At 35.9% G+C, this 22,908-nt stretch overlaps 2 protein-coding genes across 2 annotated transcripts; both read left to right on the top strand.

Moving 5' to 3' along the window:
* Positions 1-539: 539 nt before the first annotated feature.
* On the top strand, positions 540-7,493 carry LOC148307263 (uncharacterized). The gene is made up of 4 exons (XM_088263617.1): positions 540-558; positions 3,285-3,373; positions 5,367-5,496; positions 7,313-7,493. The coding sequence occupies exons 2-4, from the start codon at positions 3,295-3,297 to the stop codon at positions 7,491-7,493; spliced, it is 390 nt and encodes a 129-aa protein (XP_088119743.1). The 5' UTR covers positions 540-558; positions 3,285-3,294.
* Positions 7,494-13,927: 6,434 nt separating this feature from the next.
* On the top strand, positions 13,928-22,908 carry LOC148307262 (uncharacterized). The gene is made up of 6 exons (XM_088263616.1): positions 13,928-13,963; positions 16,439-16,562; positions 18,397-18,632; positions 19,838-19,964; positions 21,359-21,452; positions 22,269-22,908. Exons 1-6 carry the CDS (start codon positions 13,928-13,930, stop codon positions 22,393-22,395), a joined length of 744 nt encoding a protein of 247 aa, XP_088119742.1. The 3' UTR covers positions 22,396-22,908.

The raw sequence follows: 22,908 nt of genomic DNA, 5'->3' as shown, positions 1-22,908 counted from the left end.
AGAATACTTATATAAAAAATATTTTTATCACTTTTTTAATGCATTACTTTTCAATAACTCTATTCTTTACAAAACCATATATTTATTTCTAAGAAAACTTTTTTTAATAAAAAACGGCGTTATAAGCAAAAAAAAATTATCAAAAGTTATCTGGGTTTAAAGAAATTTTAGTTGCAATTTATTTTATATTGGGCCTTATATAAGTATTTTAACTATGTGGTTGACCCAATAGTTAGTCAGTGGTATTTTGTTTTAAAATACAAAGTATAATCAATAAAAAATATATTTTTTAAAATAATATGCCTTGATTCTAGAGATTTGATGTGAGAAGATCAATCGCAACACTGCGCTCCAGTGCTGCCACACGTCCAGTCCCATTTGTGCTTCACACACAGTTTTATGAATATGATTTTTCTCCTCTATCAGATAACTCATTTATCCTTTGGGTAAAGATTAACTTAACTTAATTGTTATTTTATTTTTGCAGCAACACACATTAGAAGAATCCCCTGACGATTCCCCCATAGCAGAAGACCCACCATACACGGCCTTGAAAAGGTTAAATAATATTAACTTTAGGTATCTATAAAAACAAAAATTGAAGATAAAATATCATGTAATCCAGTTTTTCATTCACAATTTAGATATGTTGCCTATACCTCTAGAAGAAATGAAAAATAACTGTTCCTTATTAGTATCGGTTACTAATTATTATTATTAAACCATATCCGCTCCCTAGGTGGAGCATATGGAGTCCACAAACTGTCTCCAGGCTTTTCTGTTGGCTGCCAGCTCCCTTGCATCCTCCCAAGTCAGATCCACGTCCCGAAGTTCTGTCGAGAACTGCTGACGAATTTCTCTTATACGGCTGTGAAACATGGCACCTTACAGGAGCCCAGAGTAGCCGTGTACTAAGCTTTGAGAATAGGTGTCTGCGGAGAATTTTGGGCGTGCGGTGGTTTGACTTTGTGAGGAATGAAGAGATAAGGCGTAGGACGCAGCAAATCTTGGTCACAATTGTCGTCAAGAAAAGGCGTGTTCAGTTGGCTTGGCCATGTACTCCGCATGCCTCCTGAGAGCCTTTATCAAGCTTGCCTCTTTTACAAGGCATCAGGTTCGCGCCGCCCAGGACGACCACTGCTGACAATTTGTTACTAATTAATATAATATTTAACTAACTGTTACTTTTTCGGTTACTCGATCTGAAAGGTATTCATAATTTCTCGGTTTATATTTCTTTCCAGCCTATGTTTTTTGTGTCAAATTATCAAATATGTTAGGAGTTAGAAATACGCAATACGTAACCAAATTTGTGGTACTGATTGGAGTGATAAGCTTTGAATTATTGAATTTAAAAACCGAACTAAATAATGACTTATTTTAAAGAAACCATTGCTGAATTTGACATGTAATGTAAACATTTTTAAACACACGTTAATTGAATTTTTAGTGGTTTTTTCGAAACCTATATTTTAAAATGAATCAAAAATAGACTGAATGAAGTCAAAATAAGATTTTTCAAATGAATGCGTGGCAAAACAATGTATGAGAGATATTATAATGGTGAAATAAGGAAAAAATGCAAAGCTGAATAAAGGACTGTTGATACAATTTAGAAAGTTTTGTAGGTTTGGATTTGTGAACAAATGAGTGAGGAAAGAACAGTAAAACAAATGTATCAGGTGAATAAAGTAGGGAATAAGAATAAGGAAGACCACGGTTTTGTTATTTCACCACAGTCAATAATTTAAAATACTAGGGCATGGTCAAGTCAAGAGTCGTAATAATCGGCGGGTATGTACAAGGAGATGCATGAATGTGTAAGAGGCGAAGAATGTTTGCAAGGATAGAGTATTCGCTCTGCCTACCCCTGCAGTCAGTGGCATACACAGAGTTTTTGTGAGGTAGGTATAAGACATAGTAGGCACTGGTCTCGTTTCTATATGGAATGCGAGTAATACAGGGAAGGAATTGCTTTTCTGTCTGTATAGAATGCACGCCTCTGCAGAGAAGTGACATGATCATAAGTTAGTTAAATTAATAGTTCGTTATTGAAGGGTTTATTGTAATTGAAATATATACAGTGAAACCTCTATCTATCTAAGGGACCTATTAAAATAAACTATGAATGCGGGAAAACAATGAATGCGGGATAAAGAAGTCAATACGCAAGTAGATACTACCGAGTAAAGATACCGGCCTCCCAATCTGTATAACCATTTGTAGGTTAAAATTCTAAGAAGAATACAGGTTTCAGATGAAAATATATATTTTTTTAAAAAATACAAACCTGAATTCAATTTAATTTATTTGTTTAGGTTTATTGATCGAAAATTGTTTTTTAACTATTTTATTTTCGTAAGTCAATAATATATTTTCGGCTTTGCAAACAGTATTTTTTTCAGCATCGGTTATTGAATGTGCATTGTAAAAAGTTTTCTTTCAAAGAGTGTGCACGCTTCTGGAAATGCAGGTACAGGCAGCAGCTCCTTTTCATCAATATCGACCTCTCCTGCTATCGGTTACAAGCTTTCTATTGTTTCTATCCCATACATTGCCGTTGAATGTAAGAAAATCGAAAAGAATATAAAAAAACAGACAAAATGTATCAAATATGCAGTTTAATTCGAACAATAAATCCGGTAAATGGTGATAGAGAAATGATCGATGCGGTTTAATTTAGTATGAAATGAATTCGGGATAGAAGAAATAAACGACACATCGCTCACTCCTTTCAAGAATGTCATAAATCAAATAACCTGATTTTTCAGGGGAACGTTTTTAAAGTTTAAAAATATAACACAATGTACTAAAAATAAATATCAAGCCACTTATTGAACTTTTTACTGTGCAACAGATCTTTTTAGGTAAAACCTGAAGGTTTTTTCTCCATTTGAAAAATATTTAATACATTTAAAAAAATAATTAAACAACACCTTTTCTTCAAAATGCAAAAACAACACTTTCAGCCCTGGAGCGGGTAAATATTAAGTTAAAGATGTGCAGCTTTTGCTGGGATATAGTACATTTTCTGAGCATTCCGAAAACATGCACAACTGAAAATTGCCGATTTTTGATTTATGACGTTCTTGAAAGGAGTGAGCGACATATATACAAAGTTTTTATCCTATTTAACTCTACTTTGAATGTCATTATCAAGTAGTTATATCTAATAACCTTTGGTCAGTTAATAATCCTTGGTTAAATATAACCTGAGATTGCATGGCAAAATGAGGGTTTATATTTAACTATTCAAATGCTTTATATCATGCTATTTGTTCTAGATATGGGACCATGTCCAGCCTCGAGCGGATGCCTTCGGATGAATTAGATGACACACAGCTGATGGGGGAACAGCCAGCACACGAAAAGGGTACTTATTTTATAAACTATATACGTATATTAGACATTCACTGTAAATATACACTGTTAAATTACAAAACTAAATGTATATTAGATGTTAGTTGTAAATTTTCACTGTTATTTCACAAACTTTATACGTTTACTGACGTTTACTAGACGTTTACTGTAAATATGTACTGTTATATCATAAACTATTTGCGTTTATTAGACGTTTACTGTAAACATTGACTGTTATTTCACAAACTGTATACGTTTAATGTAAATATTCAATGTTATTTCACAGTATAATAGACGTTTACTATAAATATGTACTGTTATATCGTAAACTATGTGCGTTTATTAGACGTTTATTGTAAATATTGACTGTTATTTAACAAACTATATAAATACACTAGACACTAACATTAAGGCAACTTAATTTGTTAAAAAGCAACTTAATTTTCATTAAACTCTGGTTTAAATTTAAAGTTATTTTTATTTATTTTTTAACACAGTTTGTATATAATACTTTTAAAAAAAATCTGGATTATCTCCAATTACAGGAGTTATTTCCATATTATTTTTTGACATATCATCAAAGATTATAAGATGTGTGTGATTATAATCCAGGATTCGGACCTCACATACTAAAAAAAAGGGTTTCTGCTCAATAAAAAGCTTCTTATCAACTCACCAATAGATGTCTCTAGTGATGTTCTAGTGATTCAAAAACAATGTTTCAAAATTGGTTCATATATTTAGAACTTCCAAGAATTTGAGTAGTGTGGTTGTCAATAATGGGTAGAATTGGTGATTGTTACATGTGTGTAAAGTGATCACTTATACCAGCCTATGACGGTCGTCAGCCCCATTAATGCCCTCTTCCATATTCCCTGACTTCCATATTCTTCTTCATTCCTTGATGAGATGTCAAAAAATAATATGAAAATAGATTTTTCTTCAAAATAAACATATGGTTTTAAAAACACAAGAGGTAAAGAGTGAAAGGTAAGGAGTTATAAAAAATATTTTAAATTATTTTTTCAATACATATTCTAAAAACAAAAAAATCCAATATGCATTCTAAAAAAAATACTGGGCATGATCCGACGTCCGATTCTATGCGTTGCCGAAAGCCAACTGAGTTTTATAAATGCAAGTTTGGCCTTAAATAGTCACTGTCATTTCACAATTCACAACCTATACAGGTTATACACGTATATTCATATGCCATACATTTACATTAACCCCTTGTGTGATTTGCCCGAATATAATTTGGGTAGGTATTTTGCTGACACAGCGATCTGCCCGAATCCAGCTCGGGTCATTCCCCCACCAGTCTAGATATCGTAGTCGTACAGGAGAAAGTGACCAACTAACAAAATATAAAAAGTACAGCAGGGCCATTTAATTAACTTTTGTTTGGCAAGAAAATAAACATCAATGCAGTTTGGAAAGAGAGGGAGAGGAAGATCCCCCACACGATGGACCGATCAAATTAAGGCAGCAGCAGGCACCTCAGTGGTTGGAGCGCTACGTGCAGCGCAGTCAAGGGATAACTGGAGAAGAGTCATTGCTTCTGCAAGGGTCACAGCCCTCAGCAATGAGGATTAAGACGGAGAAGAAGAAGAGCAGTTTGATAGTCAAATATCAAGATAATCAAGATATCAAATAGTCAATGATCACGTTTTTGTAAACAAATGCACTTGGTCGCTTTCTCCTGTACTACTACGATATATCCATTTTTCCTTTGTTTATTTTTTCGTTCCTAATATAATATATAAACAATAGTTTATTTATGTATAATACTGATTTATTATATTTCAAAATATGATTAAAAAAACATAATAGGGGAAAAAAGGGTGGCTTTTTTTGAAGAGGTTGACCACAGAAATATTCACTATTTTTTCACAAACCATGACATAGGATCTTATAACCTTTTGAATAACATATTAGTCTACTATGGAAATAGTCAGTTTTCTCTTCTTATGTCAATTAACATGAAGGCATGTTGTGATGCGCAGATGTGGAGGCTTCCCAAGGCCTCCTGAGCTGGACCTCTCGGGCCGGGAGCTACGTGGCCGAGAAGATGGCGCTGCTCAACAGTCTGGCAGAGTCGGGAGCAGCTTCTACCGGTGCATCATTCCTGGAAAGGTGATACAAAGATTTTATTTTTTTATTTTATTTAATATACTTACATTTTAAAGTACAACATAATACATTTTCTTAACATTTATATATATGGCATACTTTTAGTTTTAGATTCGCTGTGCCTCTCCAAAAAAGAGATTGAGCTCTTATTATGAAGAGTATTTTAAGTCTACTAATTTTTTAACCTAGAAACGAAAGAGCCGCCTCCGTAGTGTAATGGTCAGCTATCATTCTGGAGGTCCCGGGTTTGATTCCCAGGAGGATCGAATAAATAAAAGTGTTTTTTTCACTCTAATATCTATTCAATATTGCAGAGGGCTGATCACCTTTCCTTCGTGTGTTAATGATTAAGATAACACTGTGTTTATATAATGCAGTGCCTTATGCACCATTGGGTGCGGATAAGGGTTCAAAGAAGAACGAAAGAACGATTTATCATTTTTGTTTTGAGATTTTCCTTAAATGTATGTTGAAATTTATGAAATCGCTTTTTATTTAAATGGCCATAATTATTAGGTGTCTACAATATTTTTCAAATATAATTGTATTTATTTAGTACAGAAAAGAAAAATGTACATTGGCGGGCTTTTGCCAAGAAGCAATATCTTCAAACCAACCAAAAACAGACTAATGATATTGGTCAAAACGTTTGATACCTTCTACTTGAGGTGATTAGTAAAACATTTGTAAATAAACCAGACTATGGAATGAATTACCTCACCTTGTAAAAAATGCACCTTCTCTAATAACTTTTAAGAAACGTCTGAGACATTGCTAGTTATTGTTAGAATCCTAACTGTCCATCAAGCCTCCTCCCTTAGTTTTTCCCTCTACCTCCTTCCTTAACCCGTAAGCTACTATTGTCGTTTTTTATAGAAGTACCGTTGACTGCGAATCGCATGCATAGTCGTTTTTCAACTTTACGTACTTATATCAACACCTATGGATATTTTTTTGCACTTAAATTTGGTTCGAGGCATGGATAAATTAGTTCTCTGTGATTTGTTGTCATAAAATATCAAAATTATTTTAATTTAGTGTCAACTTTATCATGAATACTTCCGGTCGGCTCGTGCTCCGCAGATACGACAGCCGCGTCTTCTATACAGCCGCCATACTTTAGGCCGCGAGTCCGTAAATGTTAATATTTTTGTGAAATAATAAAAACATAATAAGTAAAGTGCATTGTGTACTGTGAACATCTATGATGGATATCCGAAAGTTTCACTACAAAAAATAGGCAAATATATTATTTTTTCGTCAAAAATATTGTAAAGTAAAATAATCCAGCACGGGACGGATAGTTTGACACTCGAAATCGAGCAGCTTAGAGGTTAAACTCCCTTTTTCCTTTGCTCTCCTTATTATCATCTTTTGTAATTTATGTTTTTTTAAATGTTAATTTGTAATTGATGTTTTTTTAATCTTCAAGTACTATCTACCCTCTGATTGCAAACAGCTATATATCGTATCAAACGTTTTGATCAATATCACTACTCTGTTTTTGGTTGGTTGGAAGATATTGCTTTTTAGCAATAATCCCGCCAATGTACTTATTTATTTTCTGTTCATGAAGTTTAAATAAATAAATGACTCTCCTTGTAAACTGTCGATGAAAACAACTATAGTTTTCAAAACTAGTCGTGTGTAATGAAATAAAACTCAATAAGTGGTATTACACAAGGGTTTATTTTTTTTTAAATTACCAACATGTCATTCTACAAAGTCAATGCCAAATCAATAAATAATAGAATCCTAGGATCATTTAAATTATGAGGTCATGATTTTGATATTAATTTTAAATTATTTTTTTGTCTAGATACCTCGGAACTGGTGAATGGAGAGCAGTCCGGGGGTCCGTGAGTGGTCCTGAAGGGTCGGGCGGGGAGGGGTCCGGAGCCTCAGGGGAAGAAGCTTGGGGGACCCCCTCTTCAGGGGACTTGAGCGACCACGCATTCCCTGACTCGGACCACGCCACTCTGTCTGTAAGTAAGGCATGAAACATGCTTATGTTAGGCCACTTGCATGTTGAGATATACTCATATTGGGACATTTACACATTGAGATATACTAATATTGGCCATTTCCATGTTGAGATAAACTTAATTTTAAATAAAAAATATGAGTAAAATATTGTTACAACTGTCTCGGAAGCTACAAATGCTTCCATCTACGGGTTTGAATATAAACTTCCTTATATATATATATATATTGAATACAAGTTAATATTCAAACCCGTTATATTAAAATCTGTAGCTTCCGAAACTAGTCGTAACAGTATAATACTCAAGTGGTAAAAATCAAGTGTTTTAGTTCTAATTTGAACATGTCTTACATAATAACATATTTGAGATATCGTAGTCGTACAGGAGAAAGTAACCAACTAACAAAACGTAAAATGTTCAGGAGGGCCATTTAAGTCACTTTTGCTTGGCAAGAAAATAAACATCAATGCAGTTAGTCATTTTTAACAAGTCAATATATTATACTTCCAAGTTTAAAATCCTTTGGGATTTTTTCAGGGCAATATTAAGCTAGTTTGATATCAAATAGTCAATGATCACGTTTTGTAAAAAATGCACTTGGTCACTTTCTCCTGTATGACTACGACATACTAATATCGGCCATTTCCACGTTCAGATATAGTCGTATTGGACAATTTCAATGTTGAAATAAACTCATGTTAGGCCATATCCATATTTGTGATCATGTTAGGACCACCCATGTTAGAAATTATCCAAGACAGAATAAATCTTTGCTAGCGCATTTGGCTGACTTCCGTATTCCCATTACATTAAAAATAGATTCGTACCTATCTTCTTCTTCTTCTAACCCTTGAATAAGTCTCTACATGTTTTCAGTCTCCAACAAAGTCGTCATCGTCCTGTCCGGGAGATGACGACACAGAGCTGATGATGGATGAGCTCCTGATGACTCCGCCCATAGCTGGACCATCATTGAGACCACTTTTACCAAGGTACGTGAAAAATGTTTGCAAAGACTGAATTGTGTGGTATTCTATTATCAAGTTAGTTATAGATACATTTTAATAATGAAGAAGAATATGGAAGTCTGAGTTAGTTTTAGTCCACCTCCATAGTGTGATGGTCACCATTTTGGAGGTCCCTAGTTCGATTCCCAGGGGGGGTCAAATAAATATAAGTGATTTTTTCACTCTAATATTTATTCAATATTCCCTGGACTGGTACCTGAAGCGGAGGGCTGATCACCTTTCTTTCATGTGTTAACGATCAAGCTAACACTGCGTTTATATAATGCAGTGCCCTATGCACCATTGGGGTGCGGATAAGGGCTTAAAAAAATTTGACTTCTCAATATAGATGAAGAAGAATATGAAAGTCTGCATTAGTTTTAGTTAGTAAGGCGTTACTTTAATCAAGATTCATATCACCTTAACCTTTCCGAGAGTACTAAAATTGATGTCCGACTTTCTTTGGAGAGTGGGTTCTTTTTACACGATTTTTTTTTTCTTTAAATTGATTTATTATGAAGATAAAAATTATGTTAGAATTTTTTTTTAAATGAAATACCTATTCGAAATATTTTTCAATTATGACAAAATTACACACAAATATCCACAGATGTCATTGCTTTACAAGTTACATCACACCAACTGACAGACGGACTTTGACGTTCATTAACGTCGATACTCCTTTAAGGAAAATTCGCACTGACGTTCATTTACGTCCATACTTCCGGATATGCTAATTATTTATTCGGGAATTGTACAGCTTACATATAAAAAAATGATATAAAACAATAGTTACATTAACATTAATAAACATTACATTACATTGACAAAAAATAGTTACGTTAAAAAAAAAGCCAATTAAACAGTATTATTATTAGTAACATTTTGAGTTTGTCCAAATAATTGTTCATACATCTGGGTTTCTCTCCTTAGGATTTATTTTTGATATTTTTTGACATCTCAAATTCCTAGTCCAACCATAGGTGCCTCTTGTGAACTCACAGTGTCAGGATGTTAATCATGTACGTAGGAGATCCAAAAATTTGAATTGTGCGGTTATCAATCATGAGTAGAATGGTGAATGTTGCAAGTATGTAAAGTGATCACTCAACCAGTCTTTAACCCTTTCCGGTCCATAAAAAAAAATTAAAAATTCCACCAGGTCCACAATAGATTTACAGCATTACAGGGTTAAACAATACATCCAAGTTTTTTTTAAATAAAACCACACTTGTGTAAAAAAAATATTTTTATTTTGAATGTACACAATCTTGTCTGTTATTATCACATTTTACACTAAATACGTGTGAGAAAAAAATATGTTTTCTTGTTATTTTTTGACATCTCATCAAAGATGAAGAAAAATATGGAAGTCTGGGCATTTACGGGGCTTACGACCGTCATAGGCTGGTTTAAGTGATCACTTTACACACGTGTAACATTCACCAATTCTACCCATTATTGACAACCACACTACTCAAATTCTTGGAAGTTCTATATATATGAACCAATTTAGAAACCTTGTTCATGAATCACTAAAACTTCACTAGAGACATCTATTGGTGAGATGTAAAGAAGCTTTTTACTAAGCAGAAACTCTTATATTAGTATGTGAGATCCGAATCCTGGATTATAATCACACACATGAGAAACGCCAGAAAATACCATTTTCATTTTTATTATTAAGCTTATAATTTGACCAGATAATTTATTTACAACATTTTGAGTGTGTCCAAATACTTGTTCACAAAATCTGGATTATCTCCAATTACAGGAGTTATTTTCATATTATTTTTTGACATCTCATCAAAGATGAAGAAGAATATGGAAGTCTGGGCATTTACGGGGCTTACGACCGTCATAGGCTGGTTTAAGTGATCACTTTACACACGTGTAACATTCACCAATTCTACCCATTATTGACAACCACACTACTCAAATTCTTTCTTCAAATGTTTTCTTGTATTTTAACACTAAACTGATGAAGAAATAAATGTTGAATGTCATTCGACATTGGACTGGAAAGGGTTAAGAGGCTGTAAGGTTTGTAAATCCCAGACTTCCATATTTTTCTTTATCTATGTTGAGAAAAAAAACAATCATATTTGTTTTTAGGATAATTATCATTAATTAGGGTCTCTTCCAAAGTTTACACCCATGATTTCTTGATTCTGGTCTGTTTACAATGGCGTCTCCATTTCTGACTCGCAGGAGAAGACTGGAACCGCTTCTAGAAGAGGAGGGATCAGACAGCTCTTCCACTAGCAGCGTGGGTGCTGAATCAGAAGTCACCCCTAGTCCAACAGATAAACAGGTAAGATTGAGCTTCGAAACAAACATCACAGACACTGACCTCTAACCTACATTCACTGCTTCATGGCCAACAGAGAGGCAGAATATCAAGAATATGTAATTATTTATTCATATCAGACACTGGATTATCCATATATCCACCTTTGGGATGACATACCAATATATAGGTGTCTAAACTTGAGATAAAACATTTGTCGTTTCTTCCATCTTTCAAATAAAACACACCTATAAGGCTGATTATCATTACAAGGCCACACAGACTATTTGCCAATTTAATACATACATATGAACTACTACTGCTGAGCTATATCCGCACCCAATAGTGCAAAGGGCACTGCAATAAGGTATGAAAGCATGGTGATCGGTCCTACGCTTCAGGTACCAGTCCAGGATAATATTACATAAATATAAGAGTGAAACACACTTATAAGGCTGATTATTATTACAAGGCCACACAGACTATTTGCCAATTTAAAACATACATATGAACTACTGCTACTGAGCTATATCCGCACCCAATGGTGCATAGGGCACTGCATAAGGTATGAAAGCATGGTGATCGGTCCTACGCTTCAGGTGCCAGTCCAGGATAATATTACATGAATATAAGAGTGAAAAAACACTTTACCATAAACCAAGCTAGGTCACAAAATGCCAAACAATCTTCTAGTGGAACGTAAGGTCTGTTGATGATAGTCAACAGTCCGGCTCCTCCTGAGGAGTTTTACGTGGTTACCTCCCAGCAATGAGCAAACGCTGAGCAGTTCTTGATTGGCCCACACTAGATTATCCCTCCTGTTTCCAACACAGATTAAAATAAAACATTTTTATGGCTAAAGGAAACAAAAATCCAAATAAATGTTTTTATAATATGTCAAAAGAAAGGTTTTTACATAGAAAAACAAAACCCCACTGATTGCCAAGAAACGCGCTGTCCGCCATTAATAACGTTAAGTGTTTCGTGCCTTTCTGTTAACTTTCACTAGATGGCACTACCATTGAGATCTAAAAGCAATGTTTGGAAAAAAGTGTGTTTTATACCTGTCATAGATTTAAATAAACACCTGTATATTATATTTTAGCAGCTGCCAAGAAACACGCTGTCCACTTTAAGTAATGTATAGTATTGCGTGTCTTGCTGTTACTTTTAACATATGGCGCTGCTGTTTTAGCAGCTGCCAAGACGCTCTCAGCTATTAGTAATATTTAGTGGTATGTGTCTTACTATCGCTTTTAACAGATGGGGCTGCCATTGGGGTAGAAGACGCTTCTTAAAAAACATGTTTTTTTACCTGGCACAAATTTTTTTAAACACCTGTATAGGTATTTTCACTTAAGCGTTAGACAGATCACCTTGTCACCATACATTTGAATTATTATTTCAAATCATACTTGTAATAGTCTCTGTGAAATCGAAATTTCTTGCTTTGGTACTCTGTCTCTCAAATGCACATAATTTTAAATACAATAATAATAAAAACTTCATCGATAAATACATCATTAGTTCTTCATCACTTCTGCAAAATGAACCGCTTTGAAAAAAATCATGTCTGTAGTCTTTTTCATATTTAAAGGAGGCATTTTTGTTTTAGTGGACAGATTTTGATGAAACGTAATGTACGTATGAATATGTAGAATGTACAACATAATATCATTGAACGATAAATGGATTTAGGGTGTTTGAACGTAGATATTTGATATTGCATGATGGATACTTGTCATGAATGGACTCCAAAGTATACATACCTAACCTACAGACCGGGGTCAAAGGTCCAAATGCACACTAATTGTTTAAAAACCCATACAAATCATATATATTGCATCAGCACATCCGTGTTTTCTGTGTTTAAAAGTCAAAATATTTTTAGAATTGTGCTAAGTACTGTTAAGTGTCTTATAATAGAACATTTCATGCCCAAACAGGGTTGATTTGTCCTGTCAAGTGTTGTATAAAACACCATTTTATACCTAATCGGGGTTGATTTGTCTAAAGTGTCGTATAATAGAACATTTTGTGCCCAATCGGGCTTGATTTGTCCTGTAAAGTGTCGTATAAAAGAACATTGCTTGCCCGATCCGGGTTAATTTTTCCTATAAAGCGTTTTATAACAATTCATACCCAACCGGGTTTGATTTGTCTTGTAAGGTGTTGTATAATATAAAATTTTGTTCCCAATCGGGATTGAAGTGTCCTGTAAAGTGTCGTATAAAAGAATATTTCATGCCCAATCAGGGTTGATTTGTCCTGTAAAGTGTCGTATAATACAACATTTTGTGCACAATCAGGGTTGATTTGTTCTGGAAAGTGTCTTATAATATAAAATTTTGTGCCCAGCCGGAGTTTATTTGTCCTGTAAAGTGTCGTATAACATCAAAACATTTCGTTTTTATTTCGTATTTCAATTAATTTCTCTAGTTTAACCTAACCATATATGGTTTCCGTAGAACTTTCTTAAAGGAATAACGGATAAATTTCATAAATTTTTATAAACGCAAAATTCTGAACATATTTTCATTTCAAAAAGACACAAGCTGAAAAAAATAATAGCGTTTCACATTAGATATGTCCCAAATACATGATTACAATCCCTTTGACTGGTGTAATAACAAAAGGGCTAACTGCAATGATGATTTGATAACACATTAACCTAACCTTACATTATCCAACCTAACCTAACTTTAAACTGTCTAATATAACCGAATGCAAGGTTAGGCAAGGGCTTAAACTAATCTTACATCTAACCAAATGTAATGTATTGTTAAGTAATGCCTAAAACTAGCCTTAAATTATCTAACCTAACCTAATGAAATGTTAGGTTAGCTTAGGACCCAACCTAACCTTGCATTATCGAACAGAGTAGATATCTGTTGTATGTTGTTGTAACCTCTAACATAAGAATAAAAAGAAAAATCCTTGAATTTCTTAGATGTTCACAGTTGTTTATAATACTGAAAGCATTTTTCTGGGTGATTATGCCTCATATAGTAGTAATTAAAATCATGTCCAAACCACCTCAAAGAATCTTTCTTGATCATTTCAATAATTGAAGATATGGGATAGTGATTATAAAAAGGACAATTATTATCCTTTGCTCAGCCACACATTCTTCTTTTTCTTCTGTGGGTATCATGTCAGATCTCGCTGACGTTGACTATCACTTGAGAGTAATTGTCCTTGTCTCGGGCAGCTCTAAACAGCGCCTCGGCAGTCCTTATCCCCGACCAATCTCTTATATTCCGGAGCCAGGAGTTCTGCCTTCTGCCCACACCTCGTCGACCTTTTCCTTAATAATATCTTGGTTTTTAATTCTGTCCCTAAATGCCCGAAACAGTGTCAAAATACATCGCATAATATCCCAGAAAAATGCTATTGGCATTATTCCTTATATAAATTTGAAAATATTGTATGTGAATTGTAAAAAACAAAACACTGGAATATTATCTGTAACCTTTTGTGTTATGACTAATGAAATATTGTAAATACAAATTGCTTCAAAGTCTTTACATACATATATATACAATATCTTCCAACTAACAAAATAAGTTTTGACCGTGGGCGATTTCAATAATTCATCATATAATTAATTTCTAAACATTACTGATGGTCAAGTCAAATTTTTAATACTCTTTGTTTAAGGTATTTTCGATACAAGGTCAAACAAATATTAACAGAATTTTTGAATACGGATACACGTTAGTAACTTGAAAGAGGGTTAGGAAAAATGTGGACAAGAAATGAATAATCAAAACTAGCCTAACGGCCGTTGACTCTTATTTGGCTTTTGAAAATTACAAAAATTCAATGAAAAAAATGGGTCAATCGATTCAAAAAGTTTTGGTACATCTAATCCATATTATTTTTTATCATCTTCTATATCAGATATTGGCCATTGGACAATCTGTTTGACTTGACCATTAGTAATGCATGACTTACTGAATATTGTATGAAATGGGTTTCATGCTGCACTGAGACCAAAAAATGCTACCCTTATCATAATTCCATATGTCGAAATAGAAATATATGTTCAATGTTGTCTATGGATGTGACCTTGAAATGAAATTTAAGGGTGCATTAAAAGGTATCACAAAGTGCATGCGTGGTGTGTTGTGGTGTAGTATGATGTGGTGTGGGTGTGGCGTGATGTGATGCAGCATTACATATATAGAAAGGAAAATGAATGCCAGGAACGTAGAGAATGCTGCGAATAAAGCTAAACTTGTAATCCAAAAAGGAGTCCTAATACCACCCTAATGTATGAGAGTGAAGTATGGAGTAGGAGAAAGAATGATGAAAGTCAATAAAAGTAAAATGAAGTTATATTGATATTCAAATGGTGAAATGGGAAAAGAATGCAAGGTGTGATGAAGAATGGTGATTTGAGGTGCTTTGGATATTTGAGATGAATGAGTGAGAAAAGAATGGTAAAACAAAGATACAAAAGAATATATAGTAGGAAATAGAAGCTGAGAGAGACCAACGGAGGCTTGCATAATCAAGTGTTTCAAATACTTGATAGTGGATGGTCTCAGGTATGTACGAAGAGATGAACAAATGTGCTAAAGATGAAGAATGTTTGCCTAAGAAGAACAGAATCATCAATTTAACCTGTCTTTACTCAACCATCGTTAGTTGAATAAATGTCTTGAAAAAGCGGAAAATTGTATGTAGTGTGGTTTCTGGCATACTGCGGCTGATTAATGTGTGTGCAGCACTAGACTAGAGGTGTAGTAACAGAGCGGATGTGGTCTGTGCCTGGTAGAATGTGCGGGTGTCCCACTAGCCTGGCGGTGTATGCAGCACTAGACTAGAGGTGTAGTAATGGAGCAGATGCCGGGTGTGGTGTAGTGTCTGGTAGAGTGTGCGGGTGTCCCTCTAGAGGTGTGTGTACAGGGGTGTGTGTGTGTGCAGCACTAGTGTGTGCAGGGGTGTGTGTGCAGCACTAGTACCACACCTCTAGTCTAGACTAGAGGTGTGGTAACAGAGATGCTGGGTGTGGTGTATGCCTGGTAGAGTGTGCGGGTGTCCTACTAGCCGCAGTGCGCCTAGCAGTGTGTGCACTAGACTAGAGGTGTAGTAACGGAGCGGATGCCGGGTGTGGTGTGGCGTCTGGTAGAGTGTGCGGGTGTCCCTCTAGAGGTGTGTGTACAGGGGTGTGTGTGTGTGCAGCACTAGTGTGTGCAGGGGTGTGTGTGCAGCACTAGTACCACACCTCTAGTCTAGACTAGAGGTGTGGTAACAGAGATGCTGGGTGTGGTGTATGCCTGGTAGAGTGTGCGGGTGTCCTACTAGCCGCAGTGCGCCTAGCAGTGTGTGCACTAGACTAGAGGTGTAGTAACGGAGCGGATGCCGGGTGTGGTGTGGCGTCTGGTAGAGTGTGCGGGTGTCCCTCTAGAGGTGTGTGTACAGGGGTGTGTGTGTGTGCAGCACTAGTGTGTGCAGGGGTGTGTGTGCAGCACTAGTACCACACCTCTAGTCTAGACTAGAGGTGTGGTAACAGAGATGCTGGGTGTGGTGTATGCCTGGTAGAGTGTGCGGGTGTCCTACTAGCCGCAGTGCGCCTAGCAGTGTGTGCACTAGACTAGAGGTGTAGTAACGGAGCGGATGCCGGGTGTGGTGTGGTGTCTGGTGTTTGGCGGCAGGAAAGCAGCGCGGGTGGCGGTGCTGCTGACGGCGGAGGGCGCCCCGGAGAGGGGCCCGGGGAGGGGACCGAGGACCCGGAGCGTACTCCAACAAACGGGCCGCCCGAACACGCATCACCTCTGCGTAAGTGCACTTATGCCAACTCTTATATTTAACCATCAAATGCGCTAAAAGCCGACCTCTGCTAACCCAGTTAGCCAACGCATCTAGCATACATCAGTCAAGACTGTTAGAGTATACTTTCATATAAGACACTTTTAGGCCATTTGATTTTTTTCTTCTGCCAAATTCTTACGAGTCATTTTGAGAATAACTCTTCCATATTAGATAAAACTCTATTTGTGAATTTAAAGAGACGTCATCACAGGATCTCCCTCATTTAGCGTGGATACGTTCAATGTTTGAAAAAGAAAGATTTAAATTGGAAACAGAATGTGCGAAAGAAGGTATGCAGTTGATAAAAAATTATGAGGCATAGGACATAAAGATCAGATTTAGTGGTATTTAGAAAATATGACAAGACAAATAAATAAACTATTTAAAAAATTTTGATTGATAGAAGATATTGAATTTATTGTATCTCTTGTATTGTTTTTAAGGATGAACCTTATTATTTATTTATTTACTCTATATTGCACGTTCACAATCATTTTTAAGTATTTTATTTATTGTTTCGGCATTAACTTTGTGGTAAGACATGAAACAATGATTGAAGAAAACACTTGTTTTTTACCGCTCGAGTTTTATTATAGACTACATGTTTCAGAAGTTAAACTTCCATCATTCAGGTCTGTATAATAACTGTTATTATACAGACCTGAATGATGGAAGTTTAACTTCTGAAACATGTAGTCTATAATAAAACTCAAGTGGTAAAAAAGTGTTTTCTTCAATCATCATTTTTAAGATTAAGAAACTGAATTTTCTTTTAATCTTTGTACATAATAGGCAAGGAGAATTTTCTTAGGCAACTAATAAATATTAATAAAAGAAATTCCTAAAGGAACAGACGGCACCACACACAGATCTCCAGGATCTGTAGAAAGATGAAGAATACGAAGAATCAATCTTATTTATTTATTGTTAACTATACACATCCGCTATCATTATTATGATATGTAAACTAAATACCTACACATTTTTAATTTAAGTTTTACTTAGTTAATACCACTATTGCTTAAAATCTACTGTGACATATCGCTCACTCCTTTCAAGAACGTCATAAATCAAAAAACTCGATTTTTCAGGAGAACGTTTTTTAAGTTTAAAAATATAACACAATGTATTAAAAATAAATATCAAGCCACTTATTGAACTTCTTACTGTGCAACATATGTTTTTAAGCATAACCTGAGGGATTTTTCTCCATTTGAAAAATATTTAGTTTATTTAAAAATAATAATTAAACAATACCTTTTCTTCAAAATGCAAAAACAACACTTTCTGCCCTGTAGCGGGTAAATATTAAGTTAAAAATAAGATTCTTTTACTGGGATATAGTACATTTTCTAGGCATTCCGAAAACATGCACAACTAAAAATTGACGATTTTTGATTTATGACGTTCTTGAAAGGAGTGAGCGACATGTTCAAAGGAATAGTGGTATTTACTAAGTAAAACTAAAAATTAAAAATGGATGGATTTTACCACAAAGTGACTGCTGAATCAATTGAGGAAATTAAATACCTACATATATGCTATAAATTCTTGTAAATAATAGTCAAACAGAATTCTAATTAACATTTCCAAACAGAAATTAGGCAACTAATGAATATTATAAAAAATAGCTATTTATTAAACGGGTTGATAGCAATAAGCGCCTAGCGCGTATTCTGTGCCTGAGTAATGTTACATAAATGTAGGCGCCTGGCGTCTACGCCACACACAACGTGTTTTAGCTACAAAGCCAAACTTTCAATAGATTTTAATGAATTCCAATTGATTTTCCACTGTCCAGTATCAAGCAGTTCGCCATGGGGCGCGTCGGACGCCGACGCGGGCAGCACCTGCGGCTCGACAGCCAGCGAGGAGACACTGGCGGGCGGGGCCGCGCCCCCAGGCCCCCCGGGGGCTGCTGGGGGCGCCTGCGCGCCTGCTGGGGCCGCGCCCCCGGGCCGCCTCAGCCCGCGCATGGAGATGCGCCTGGCCCTTCAGGAGGGAAGGGACATACTGGCCGAGCAGGACCAACTATGGGTAAATTGTCAATTCAATCATATATACTGGCCGAGCAGGACCAACTATGGGTAAATTGTCAATTCAGTCTGATATACTGGCCTACCAGGGCCAACTAATTTAAATTTTTATTTTTTTTATTTATTTGTATACATTTATTTAAATCACAATTTTTACATATTTAGAACCTTTTTTTGCAGAGATCCACCAAGCCACGTTGTGTGTCTTGTCGGTGGAATTCTTTTTGATACATTTTTTTTACGATTTTAACGTAATATACATAAAAAAAAAAGAGAGAAAAATTAAGAATATAAACATTTTACAATTTTCATAAAATAAACTCTTGATCATTTACCCATTCCTTTATTTTGCCTTTGTTCCATATTTTATTTTGACCTGTAACATCCGTCGGCAACAAATTAAAAATGTTCAATTCAATCTGATATATTGGCCGATTGGTTTCTCGGTTCAAACCCACTCTACCACAATTTGATACCTATTTCTAATAATGATCCCCTTAGGCAAACATAAATAGTATAAAATTGACGTATTTTTTGTATATGATAAAAAAGCAAATATTTTTCATTAAATTTCAAAAAAATGGAATCATCAGGGATATATTGTAGTCGTACAGGAGAAAGTGACCAACTAACAAAACAAAATATTCAGGAGGACCATTTAAGTCACTTTTGCTTGGCAAGAAAATAAACATCAATGCAGTTAGCAATTTTTTACAAGTCTATATCTTATACTTCCAAGTTTAAAATCCTTTGGGATTTTTTTCATAGCAGTATTAAGCTAGTAAGATATCAAATAGTCAATGATCACGATTTTGTAAAAAATGCACTTGGTCACTTTCTTCTGTATGACTACGATATATTGGAAGTTGTCCAACTGCACTCCTAGATCTAATACAGAAGCATCCAGACTTCCTGACAGACCACTCTTAAAAAGGTGGGGATCGACCGGAGTCATTTTGTCATTACGTAACACGTTACGATACGAGCATTCGTATAGTCAGTACAGCGTTCCGAGTGCTCCATCCGAAGTCGGATGCTTACCGCGAATGTTACATTACGACGAAATGCTCTCGTCAGTCCCCACCTGAAAGCAATTTAGTATTGCATTGCAATGCAATCTACATCACTGATGTGGGATTGTGTTTAGTTTGTTAACTGTTATCAAATGTGCGATGAAAAGTTGAAAGTTGGGAGTTGTTGCTACAGGATCAGGCGAGCGGCCGCTGCGGGTGGGTGCGGCGCCCCATGTCTCTACAGCCCCTGAGCCAGTCCCCCCGCGCGCCCCGCCGCGCCCACACTATTACTTCACACAGTTCTGTGTCTGCTCAACAAGGTAAATATACCAAACCTACCTTCCTATCTTTGAAACATGTAAAGAAATGTGTGCCTTCGATTTTTTAACCTAAAAAGTGTTCCGAGAACTTTAAAAATAAGACAGAGTGCTTCTTTTTAATTCCACCCTAACTTATCATCTTTTTAAACTGTTGAGATCAGCTCTCCTCGTCCTCAGGTTGTAGGTCCTTCTATCATGGACGTCAACGTCACCTAGGCCATGCCTTCGAATCATGTGATCTTTCTGCAGCATCCATGAATTCTTTGGTGTTCCTCTAAATGTCTTTCGAGGAAGATCCATGACGATTGTCTGGTTCACAATATGTCCAGGTTCTCTGCGTCCTATGTCGCTTACCATCTCAATTGCCTTTCCTCTACCTATCCTTGTTGAGGTCAACTGTATTTGTTCTTAGGTTGAAGGTCCTTCAGACCAATAAAACAGAGTGCGACGGAGGATAAACAAGATGGCAACATTACGTCAGTTTTGACTCAAAACTAGCAAAACTAAATAGCAAACTAGAAAAATTTCCTTTTTACCTAAAAAAAAATCATTTTACCACATTTGGTGTAATTTACCCCGATTCCTTGATTCCTCGCTGGTTTTGAGAAAGACTTGATAAACAGCGTTTCTTTATTTTACAAAGCAACAAGAGTATTTTGAGTCTTATATAATAGTTTATTTTTATTTAAAAATTAACTTATTATTTTTAACTTCTGAAACTTTGATGTGTTTTGGTTGGAGTGAACCTTTATATATTATTATAAAGAAGAAGACTTCCTGGATCCATCCCAACTTATCGTCGTTGTAGACTGTTGGGGTCAGCTCTCCTCGTCCTCAGGTTGTAGGTCCTTCTGTCAACGTTAGATGATAGGCCATGCCTTCAAATCAAATCATTTTTCTGTAGCATCCATGGATTCTTTGGTCTTTTACTCTATTATATTATACCATTGTACATAAAACTAACTAACTAACTAACCATCAAGCCGTTTTCTCACAGGGGTAGGCAGAGAGAATAGAATGCCACACCACTCTGTCGTTGCAAACATTCTTCGCCTCTTCCACGTTCATGCATCTCCTGATACATACCCGCCGATTGTTACGATCCCTAACCTGACCACTTTCAAGTATTTGGCATACCTGATCGTGCCATGTTTTTCTCGGTCTTCCTCTGCTCCTTTTTCCAACTACATTCGCCTCATAAATTTATTTTACCGTTCTTTTCTCACTCATTCATTCTACATGTCCAAACCATCTCAACACACCTTTCTTAATTTTATCGATAATGCTGTATTGTACAAACCATTGTACAATACAATACTTTTTCTATCTTTTCAGATATAGTTTACATATTTATATTTATATATATTTCTATGTATGGTTGCGTTTTGTTCCAGACGTGGTGAAGGTGACAGCGATGGAGCGCCTGGCACTGCTAGAAGCCCGAGGAGGCCGGCGCGGGGCCCGGAGGGTACGCCCTACTGCTAGACTGTGAGTATTAGTCAGAACACAGACTGTAATTTCATTATCAAAATCCTATTGAACACATGAGAATAATAAATAATGTGCTGAAATCAGTCAAAGCAAATGAAAACCTTTTTCCAAAAGCTAAATAAGCATTAGTCCTGGTTCTAACTAACTGAGTATGGAAGTTAAACATGGAGTTGGCAAAAAAAAGGATGTAAGTAGACTGAACGCAGTCAATATCTAAAGCAAATGTGCAGTAAAACCATGTATGATAGATGTTGGAATGGTGATATAAGGAATGAATTACAACATTTTGAGTGTGTCCAAATACTTTTTCTCAAAATCTGGATTATCTCCAATTACAGGAGTTATTTTTCCCAGACTTCCATATTCTTCTTCATCTTTGATGAGATGTCAAAAAATAATATGAAAATAACTCCTGTAACTTAAACCAGCCTATGACGGTTGTCAGCCCCGTAAAGGCCCAGACTTCAAGGCAGAGATAAGCATTATCAATAAAATTAAGAATGATATGTTGAGATGGTTTGGACATGTGGAACGATGAGTAAAGAAAGAACAATAAAACAAAATTATGAGACAAATGTAATTGAATAAAAAAATCTTGAAATAATCAAGTGTTTTGAATACTTAGGCGTCGTCAGATCAAGAGTCTGAATAATCGGTGGGTATGTATAAGAAGGTACAAGAGATGAAGAATGTTTGCAAAGACGTGGATAGTTTAGTTGTGTTTTTAAGAAGAAAGTTTACCCCTGAATAAAAAGGTTGAATCAACACTTTTGCAGGAACTAAAGCAAGTTGCTTCTATCTCTCCCTTTCTAGTATGGGCCTGGTGCGAAGGAGAGCGTCCTCCGACAGTCCGGATCGGCCGTACTCTCCGCGCCGCCAGCAGCCCCACGTGAGCAGCCAAGGCTACTACAAGATCTGCTTTGTCAATGGCTTTGTCTAGTACACTCACCCCCTTATACACACCATCCTCCACCCACAAACTACCACTCATCATACAGAATACACACAATCTTCTCATTTTTACATCCCAACTTATCGGCTTTGTAGACTGTTGGAGTCAGCTCTCCTCATTCTCAGGTTGTAGGTCCTTCTTTCATGGGCAACCTCACCTAGGCCATGCCTTCGAATAATGTTTTCTGTCTGCAGCATCCATGAATTCTTTGGTCTTCCTCTAGATATCTTTTGAGGTAGATCCATTGCGATTGCCTGGTTCACAACATGATCAGATTACAACACATAATACAATACTGTATACAATATAATAAAACAAAAACTTATAGATTTTCCACTTTTATTTTATTTGAGGCGGTGACTGAGTTTTGTAGTTACCAATATCATCAGACTTGTGAGAGGTATATTTTTTCACTGATTCTACATTTAATACTTCCTGATGGGACACGAGTTTAACTTGGAAATTGAATTTCATTAATTGATTCGGCAGTCACTTTGTAGT

Source organism: Brachycentrus maculatus, unplaced genomic scaffold (genome assembly GCF_059751285.1).
Source record: "Brachycentrus maculatus isolate JH-2025_06_01 unplaced genomic scaffold, ASM5975128v1 h1tg000202l, whole genome shotgun sequence".
Taxonomy (NCBI): Eukaryota; Metazoa; Arthropoda; class Insecta; order Trichoptera; family Brachycentridae; genus Brachycentrus; species Brachycentrus maculatus.
Note: the sequence above shows the minus strand (reverse complement) of the source record. Positions and strands in the feature narration are given on the sequence as shown.

Bases quoted from the DNA above. Each gene is read 5' to 3' on its own strand.
- LOC148307263 (XM_088263617.1), top strand. From the start codon at position 3,295: ATGTCCAGCCTCGAGCGGATGCCTTCGGATGAATTAGATGACACACAG. The intron at 3,374-5,366 runs GTACTTATTTTA...TGTGATGCGCAG, and splicing joins ACAGCCAGCACACGAAAAGG to ATGTGGAGGCTTCCCAAGGC. The intron at 5,497-7,312 runs GTGATACAAAGA...TTTTTTGTCTAG, and splicing joins GGTGCATCATTCCTGGAAAG to ATACCTCGGAACTGGTGAAT.
- LOC148307262 (XM_088263616.1), top strand. From the start codon at position 13,928: ATGTCAGATCTCGCTGACGTTGACTATCACTTGAGA. The intron at 16,563-18,396 runs GTAAGTGCACTT...TCCACTGTCCAG, and splicing joins CGAACACGCATCACCTCTGC to TATCAAGCAGTTCGCCATGG. The intron at 19,965-21,358 runs GTAAATATACCA...GTTTTGTTCCAG, and splicing joins TTCTGTGTCTGCTCAACAAG to ACGTGGTGAAGGTGACAGCG.